This window comes from Micropterus dolomieu, unplaced genomic scaffold (assembly GCF_021292245.1).
Source record: "Micropterus dolomieu isolate WLL.071019.BEF.003 ecotype Adirondacks unplaced genomic scaffold, ASM2129224v1 contig_12379, whole genome shotgun sequence".
Taxonomy (NCBI): domain Eukaryota; kingdom Metazoa; phylum Chordata; class Actinopteri; order Centrarchiformes; family Centrarchidae; genus Micropterus; species Micropterus dolomieu.
In genome coordinates, this window is record NW_025741365.1 from 1 (window position 1) to 9,452 (window position 9,452).

The 9,452-nt window shown below is 39.1% G+C and overlaps 1 protein-coding gene across 1 annotated transcript; it reads right to left on the bottom strand.

Moving 5' to 3' along the window:
* Positions 1–851: 851 nt before the first annotated feature.
* Positions 852–9,179, bottom strand: LOC123966057 (myosin-11-like; the record flags this gene model as incomplete). The annotated part of the gene is made up of 11 exons (XM_046042294.1): positions 9,045–9,179; positions 6,496–6,528; positions 5,546–5,638; positions 5,385–5,448; positions 5,165–5,263; positions 3,397–3,540; positions 2,670–2,765; positions 2,458–2,576; positions 2,048–2,200; positions 1,782–1,955; positions 852–1,025 (listed from the first exon to the last, which is right to left on the bottom strand). Coding segments are annotated over exons 1-11 (1,284 nt in total), but the record flags the coding sequence as incomplete, so codon positions are not given.
* Positions 9,180–9,452: the final 273 nt, after the last annotated feature.

Below are 9,452 nucleotides of genomic sequence, written 5' to 3' on the forward strand. Positions count from 1 at the left end.
GCGCCGAAAGAGATCCGTATCAGGGAGACTCGAAGCCGCAGGTGAATCCGCTGGATGGACCGGAGTGTCGTTAGACAAGGCTGCATAGCGGTTGGAGAGGCCGATGTCCGGAGGAGAGGCAGCCCCATCCGAGCCTCTCTTGCAGCCACGGACCACCACTTCAGCCCAGGTTGACTGATGCTTCGGAGTCGAGCAGGATGAAAGCCTGGGAAGACTAGAGGGGTCCCAAAACACGGTGTCCTGGATGTTAGCGGTTGCGCTAAGAGAAACAATCTGTTTGGCTTGTACTGAAGCTACATCCATAAAGCCAGTCAGCAGGGAATCTTTCTCTTTGAGTTCCTCTGAAAGTCGTCGGATGTCTTCCATAAGGTCAGCAATCTTCTTGTTCGCTTTCTTAAGGAGTGAGCAGTCCTCATGGGGCAGAGTTATCTCGGCTTGCATAGTCACCGGAGCTTTGTTGCGATCAGTAGCGTTGATCGCGTTTTTACGGTCATCTATCTTAAAATCCATGTCGGATGACTAAAATCCTTAACCCACGTAAAACTTAAATAAAGTTAAGTTAAATAAAAGGATATAAAAAAAAAAAATGTAACGAAAAAAGTGGATTAAAACTGGATAAGAGTCCGGTTCAAGACGGAACTTCCGACAGGTGGCTACAGACGCCAACGCATGCGCAGAGTGCAGATTACGTCAGCAATTACGTCAGAGATCTTGTGACAAGATGATGCAACCACATAAGCCAACAATAACAGGGTCTTCACAAGGAGAACTGATGGTGATCAGGTCGGCTGAGAATATTACTGGCCTTATTGTAAACTAAACTATAAGTGTTCCCCTTCAGTGATCCTTACCTTACCGGCGTAGTGCAGCACACTGAACATCAGTTTATCTTTGTGTTGTTTGGGTTTGGAGAATTTCACGTGACCGGTGTGGGTGTTCAGCAGCTTGTCCACGAAGGTAAAATCTGTGGCTTTGGGGAACCAGCACTCCTCGTCGAGCAGGGCCAGGATGCCTGGAGGGTTGTTCTGCAGGACAGTAAAGGACACAGATAATCAGTAGCAGTTATTTTTGATCAGGGTTAGCTCATTTGTCCACAGTTGGGTTTGCACGTGGGGACTGATACAGGCAGAAGTGCAGGTAAGTGCTTTTTAAAGGTTGTAAATATGACTTTTTTGAGTTAAGAATAAAAGCATCACTTCTTGCTTGGCTTGTTCTTACAGGTGTAGAGTACATAAACAGAGCCTGTTGTTTGCATTTGATACGGTGTCTTTCTTCTGCGTTTAACATTTGTGCAAATCTGCCACTGAATTTGTCTTATCAATGTAGAACTAAATAATCCTTATTATATGATTTCTCAGTTGAACTGTACCTCGTCGACCAGCAGCTCTATTATTTAATCCATATTATCATAAATATATTATATTGTTATTCATTTCACATGTTAAATTGCTACTGGAATTGTTTAGAATTTAAAAGAATAAAAATTACATTACTTTTTGTACAATAACATTTAACTGTGTAAAATGTAAGGATGTTTTTTTTAAAGAATGAACAATGCTGGTTAAATCCTCGTCTCTGCTCTGTTCATGCATGTAACTCATCATGTGTGCACTTAGAGGTTATTCTTACACTTTGCTTCTTATTCTTCACTCTCAGCGGAGACCTTTTGTAATCTTAAGATTTCTAATTATTTATAATTGTGGGCCCCGATTCACTATAAATATATCTATAAATAATTAGTCATTTCAGGCCATGCATGTGTGGGTGCAGTCCGTCCTGACCGGCCTCTCGATGAGCTCAATGCAGGGCTGCAGGTCGAGGCCGAAGTCGATGAAGTTCCACTCGATGCCCTCTCTCTTGTACTCCTCCTGCTCCAGGACAAACATGGTGTGGTTGAAGAGCTGCTGCAGACGCTCGTTGGTATAGTTGATGCAGAGCTGCTCAAAGGAGTTGTCCTGAAGCAGAGAAACGTTGCAGTGATTAGAACAACAACCTAAATACAATGAAACAAACACTCAAAGTATTTAAATGTTTGTTTTAAATTCACCTCAAAAATCTCAAAGCCAGCAATGTCCAGGATGCCCAGGAAGGAGGACGACTGCCTCTTACTCTTGTCCAGCGTCTTGTTGACTCTGGCCAGGATCCAACGAAACAGGCGCTCGTACATGGCCTTAGCCAGAGCCTCCACCGCGAAATCAGCCTGGAGGAGGAGGATGTGGGTGAAGGGTGAAGAGAGACAGTAAAAGTATTTGTTACGATTCATTTTGGGATGATAGTGATGCGACAGAAGGGTTAAACAAACACTTCTTCAAGCTCAGAGTAGGACATTAACTATGTACATTTACTCAGAGCCTCAGATACTTTGAGTATTTCCATTTTTCCTCCACCATATTTCAGAAGGAATTATACTAGAAGAGCCTTTATTTTCTGAGTTAATGAGGTTTGGTTTGCTGTCACCTGCTGCTTGGTCTGCGCCTTCTGCACCACCTCTCTGCCCACTTTAATTCGGGGGGTGAGGATGGCGCGGGTGAAGTCGGTGACATTGATGCCCTGCAGGTGACACACCTTCTGGGCGGCTGGGGTTGATGGGCAACATGACACGGGAAAGGTCAGAGATGTTTACAAGGTCAATTACAATGCTGGTGTTGGTATTTTTTAAAAATGGTTACCCGTGTTGTCAGGCATGGTCGCCTGCTCACTGTTCCTCTCCTTCTCAATCTTGACGTTGCCCAGCTGGAGAACAGTGGACACCACCTTTAACATCCCTGCAGCGAGGAACAGGAAAGTAAGAGTGACATTTAAAATGATGTTACAAATGTACTTAGAGTTTTTTGCCTGAGCCAAATGAAGAAATTACAAATATCTTCTAGTACAGAGTCCTGATCATATATTTCTATTTTCTAACACAATACAGCTGCACAGTTAGTATAATCAAAGACGTTTCAGTAAGATGTGCTGGGCAGCTGCAGAGGTCTCTTTGAAATGTTTTTTATGTGTTCAGGGAGATAGGAAGTGTGGATCTGTTATGACAGGAGTAGATTTGGAGAACATTTGGACAGCTTCTCTTTGGTTTTCCAGTGATTTTTCTTTCCCCACTCTTTTCCTGAAATGAATTCAATTTGATTCTGAACTGTGACCTTAAGATAATTAATCATAAGATTATGTTCATTCTAACTTCCTGATGTTGTTCTTTCATATTCCTGAGGGTTTTTTTTGTGGTAATATTCTCAGTAGAACAATAACTTCTTGTCTTTAAGCCGGAAAAAAGGTAATTTAGAAAGTGTTTGGGTGGATGGACAAATGGTCATTTATGAGACCTACTGAGCGAGCAAAGTGGGTTCAAGTAAAGGGTTTCGATTGTGACGTTGGTTCTGGTGGGCTCTGAGCAGTTTGTACCTAGTCTCTCCTCCTCGGTGAAGCCCATGATGTCCATGGCCTCCAGAGTCTCGTCAAACATCTCGTCATCTTCCTGACCGGAGATCTCCACGTGACCCGCCAAAAGGAAACGATAGCTGCCGAAGTCCTCCAGCAGAAGCTCCTCTAAAACACACACACGCAAACACACCAAGTGAAAGTTTTGATGATACCTTTTGTTTGCTAGTTGTCAGACCCAAAGCTGATAAACTCAACATAATTTTTCATCTTCTACAGAGATGTCCAGGGGGTGATGTCCAGATGGCGCAGTGGATAAGACACATAGGTTCAATTCCCTACTGTGACACATCCACCAATGTGTCCCTGAGCAAGACACTTAACCCCTGGTTGCTCCAGAGGCGTGCGACCTCTGACATATGTAGCAATTGTAAGTTTTTATTTTTATCCTTAGCTTATAGACTGAAAGCAGGGGCAACCTGCCGGCCTAGCTTCATCAAAAGTGAACAAACGCGCATTCAAAAAACATGAAAGATGTATTTGCTGTGCAACATGTATCTTTACTGAAATAGAAATAGAAATGTAACAAGATGACGAATGTACAGGCTCTAGAGCCAGCATGGCAAAAAACGAGACTGGTTTTATCAGCAGTTTGCATTGGAGCCATCTTTGGTCCAACAACAGCTGGGTGCAGTGACAACATGTAGCATCTTCCTGTCCACGTGGGCGGGTCGACAGGTTTGTAAAATGTCTTGAACAAACCTGAATGGATTAACATGTACAGCAGCTTTGTGAAAATAAGAACAAATAAGTCCAATGTAGAGTTTTTCAAAGGTCTTCTTTTTTCGATTTAATGCTAAGCTAGCAGTTCCCATAAGCCCATAGTCAGAAATAATGGGGGACCGTGGGGTGGTCACCCCAATAACATAAAAGTGTGTTTTAAGTTTATAGAAAAATTTTGAGTACCCCCTCCTTTGCCTCAAAATGGTTTGGTCCACTGCCTACTTCCCCCCTTTACATCACCAACACACAGTCCGGAGGGAGAGAAAGTTTGAATCGCTTCAGTAGTTGTGGAACTCCAGTAACGTTAAGTAGGCTGGCACGGCTGTTTTATTCACTTGAAACATCAGATGAAGTGATTCTTTCTCTTTAATACAGAGGATGCGGAGTCATTAATAAATTAATATAAATTAATTAATAAAATCATGACAAAAATAATATGATAACTGATGTATTTTTCCTTGAGTCGTATGTTACCTATTGTAATGTAACCTAGTTTGTTTGGTAGCCTTTCTAATAGCTTGTTGATAGTAAGTCACCCACTACAGCTAGAGATGTGCCGATCGATCTCCTCTGGACTGGAATAGGCTGCTTTTCAGCTAATTTGGCCGTGACTGACCAATGGTAAAAAGACTAGGTACATATTATACATATATGTATGTAATATTATCCATATTACACTACTAATAGCAGTACGACTTCCCTCTGTGTACACATATCCTGTGCAATTACAACTTTGGCTTTATTATTTGTGGCCCCTTTTTTCGCTTGAGAAAGTTTATGTTTATTGCCCCCCCCCCAACGGTTAGATGAAATTTACACCCTTGTCCCTGCCTTCAGTCTTGATACAGAACTAGGCTAAACAGACCTATTTTAGTACTAGATGTTTTATCTTACCTCACTCTGGGTAAGACAGCTAAGCTACAATTTCCTTGATATTTTATTTTCACTCTATAAACCCATCTTACAGTAAAAATAGTGTTTTTTTCTTGCTCATATTGTAGCTGCTCACCCCTCAGCTTGTCTTTGGCCCCTGCCACCATGTAATAGAAGATGTGAAAGGCTCTCTCAGTGTTGGCCTGACGAATACAGCGAGACTTCTCCAGCAGGTCTGTTCGGGTCAGGAGAGGGTTAAGTAGATAACCATGTCAGTTTTCAGTTACAGTGGCACTAGGCATATTATTTTGAGATCATTTTTATGTTATTTTTAACACATTTGATCAAAAGGATACAGGTGTCAATATTAGCCCCAACAAGATAGCCAGTCACATCAAAGTTGAGCTTGATGAACTTGCCCTGTGGACAGAGGAGACAACAGCAGCTACATGACACCATTAACTACTGAGGTGAGTCAAAGTCAAAGTGCTGACTTAGAAACAGATTAAAAACTTACAAATCTTGAGGAGTTATCGTTCTTGATGGTTTTGGCGTTTCCAAACGCCTCCAGGATGGGATTAGCCTGCAGCAGCTGCTTCTCCAGCTCCCCCTTCAACCCATAACAAGGTTACACACATTTTTACTTGCTTGAACCATAAATCTATTGATCCACTCCAGACTGTATAGACCTCAGCTGGCAGGCTTTTGACCAGAACAAAGAAACGTGATCACATCACTCCTGTTTTAGCCTCTTTAAACTTTTACAGAAATTCACTGTTGCTTTAAAAGATTGTGGCCTCTCACCCTGCTTTATATCTGACCTTTTAGTGATTATATTTAAATAAAATTTTCGTTTTACCGTATTTTCATTCCATGGTTTTTTTCTGCCTGAACACTTTTTCTGGTTTTTAACTGTGTTTTATATTTCTGCCCTTGTGAAACACTTTGTAACATGGATTTTGAAAAGTGCTCTATAAATAAATGCGTTGATTATTATTATTATTGCACTATATTAGGGCTGAACAATGAATCGAAATCTTATCAAAATCGCAACGTGAATCGCAACGTTTTGATAAGATTTGCAGTAGTCGTTAAAAGCAAAATGTGTGTCAGAAATCCATCCATCCATCCATCTTCAACCGCTTATCCTGCCTACAGGGTCGCGGGAACCCTGTAAAATACTATTTTGAATTAAATATTGTTGTGCTGCAGAGATGTCCCGGTCTACAAAAATTATTCTACAATAAACAATAAATTGTTTGGTGCAGATCCTTGCAAATATCAAACCATAATCATTTAAATATGTTCATGATCGTTCCCTCGATATTATGTGTATCTATCTATTCTGTGTATTTAACAGCAGACATGCACATGACAGCTGATAAGCACGTTAAATTGAATACATACATACCAAGATGTAAGACTGACACATTCAATTTTAAGTAGTGTAAAAGAGTTTACACTTACGTAGGCCAGAGATCCCCCCTGCTGCTGCGGCGGCTGCAGAAAGACACAGGAACACAAACTGGTTAGAAACTCAATGAATCTTCAACTTACTTGCCTTCTTTTTAAAAAGGTACTACATTTAACATCTCCCCAAAATTGGCTGCCCGCATGACAGCTTGAAAAGCAGCAGAGCAGCAGGACCAGAGGTCAAGCATCATTAAACCTTAAAACTAAACAAACCACAGATAGTTCTTCACTGGATTATATGCAGCTGACAGAACAGCAGCTGTAACTTGTTGGAAAGATATGAAGACTCGATGGTCATTTGTAAGTACGATCATTTTCCATTCCCTGCACCTGTTTTGCTGACATTGCTGCTATTTTATGATTTAAAAATAAATCTTCAGTCATAGATGTGAGAACAATTAGAAGCTCCAGCAGCAGCAGCAGCAGCAGACGCACAGACAACAACAGTCTGTCCTCACCTTGACCACAGCTGCAGCCACTGAATCCTGTCATGCACAGTAGAATATGTGATTTAATATTTTGTGTTCTGATACACTGTAGTTCATCACATTTAAATGAGTTAGTACAGTTTCAAATGAAGGCTCTGTCTTTCATATGATAGTAACCAAACTTTTAGTTAAGTTTGCTAAAATGTGGAACAGCTTCAAGCTAACATCACAACATACGTAACATTTTATTTATTATTACACTGAGGAAATTCATTATGGAGCCGAAGATACTTCCAGCAAAAACAATGTATAATGCATTTAAACTGAAATTGACACACAAAATATATTTGTTGGCTAAAAACAAACATGACCACTGCAGAGATACACTGTAAAGCACACAATCTTATTTTAGTTAGTTTTCTCTTAATTCATACTGTGTACAATTATTCCTTGGAATACCGTAAAACTTCAATTAATAGCCCAAGCTTTTATTTGCTTAAATCTAGGGCTGGGCGACATGGCCAAAAATGTTATCACGATAAAAACATTTCATATCATTCGATATCGATAATTATCAGGATGAAAGTCAAATCATTTCTTCCAAGTTTAAAAGCAGATTTTTGCTCCTGAGTGAAAATTTAAGAAACCAGATGGTTAATTATGTGTTTAAACTTCTTTATGGTCAGAATGTGACAAACACTTGATACAGTGGATCACTTCACAAATCTGAGTTAGCACATTCAAAACCATTATCTTTTCCAACAAATATGATTAGTTAATCTTTCAGGCCTCTTTTCCTCAACAAAATAAATATTTTAATAGACAAATTAAGTGCTAATTTGTTTGTGTTTCAAATGAATAAAAGCAAATGTTTATTGACGATATATTGAATATTTATTAAATTGTTATTGAGGAAAATTATATTATCGATAATCATCATTATTGTTTTATTGCCCAGCCCTACTTAAGTCCCTGAACTCACCCTGCCTATATCTGGGAAAGGCCTTTAATTCCTTTCCCACAAATACTCTTGCTCAGCAAAGATGGTAAATAAGCTCCTATTAATTTGTTTGTTTCAACCAGAATGAATATTATTTGTATAAAAATATGAATCATTCATTTGATCTAGAGCGAGAGAAACATTTAGACTGCCGTAGAAAGGATGAAAGCTATTTGTGTTAACAAGCATTTGAACAGTTGTACCTAATATAGTGGCCGGTGAGTGTGTGCTGATTTTATGACTGCTTCAAAATAAACTTTTGTTTCCGTAAAATGAACTGTATGACTGAATTGTGGAGAATCTAACTGATCCTACGATATGTAGCATCTCCATAATGACATTTGTTTTTTAAAAATTATATGTGTATGCACGATCTAAGCAGCTTTAAGAGGTTTTATACATCCATAGAACTTATATAAAAAACAGACCCAGCATCGAATTGGGACTCTGCTTTTAACTTAAAGTTTTATTTTCTCCATGAGCAATGAATTTCATGCCATCATAAATTTATTTTTATAATTTTGATAGCTGATAAAGTTAGTGTGGAAGCTGGTAGTATTTCTTCAGAGCACATTATCCTAATAATGTGTTAATAATTGTTTATATTCCTATCATTTTATAGCTGTAGTTCCTAGTTACTGTGCAAATTGAGATCTTAAACATCTTCTTCAACATTTACTTCTTGAAATTAGCTCCTAAACCAGCTACAACATTAAAATGCTGCGTACATTTTATTGCATCATCTAAATTAATCGAATAGTAGAATTTATTATTATTCTACTCACACTGCATAATGAGTACTTTTACTTTAAGGAGTATTTTTACCGTGGGAAAGATGTAAGCCATGGGGAAGAGGTAAGATTGTTATGAGTCTTTGAAAGAGTCAAATCACTACTAAGAAAATATTGGGCAGTTGCACCATGTCTAAGTCTGACGCTGTGGTGTTTTTGATCTTGAAATTCATCATTGTGATATATTTAAATTCTATTTGTCATTTGTTTTGTTGGATGTAATTATTACTTGGCTGCTATGTACTGCATATCCAGTTTTCAAGAGCAATCTTTAAACATTGCTTGAAACATCTCGATGGAGTTTCTGAAGCCGTTTCTACTCACAGGATTCGCGTCCTTCTTGCCCTTGTGTGAGGAGGCGACGACAGCCAGGTACTGAATCACCTTCTTGGTGTTTTCTGTCTTCCCCGCTCCAGACTCACCTCTGGGTGACGTGGTGAGGAGAGTCGGATGAAACATATGGAGAATAAAAGAGAGAGAGACAAAGATTATAATAGAGAGCAGTTATTTGTTTTTTTTTTCTTTTCCATTAGAAGCTAAAATGTCAAAAACTCACTTTTCAAATGTGAATATTTGCTTGTTTTATTTTGTCTTCTATGATAGTAAACTGAGTTTTGGTGGGTTTGAACTGTTGTCTGGACAAAAACAATCATTTTCAATATGTCAGGTTGAGCTTAATTTTATATATCTTTTTATTTTCTGCAATTTTATAGACTGAGAGTAATCAGTTAA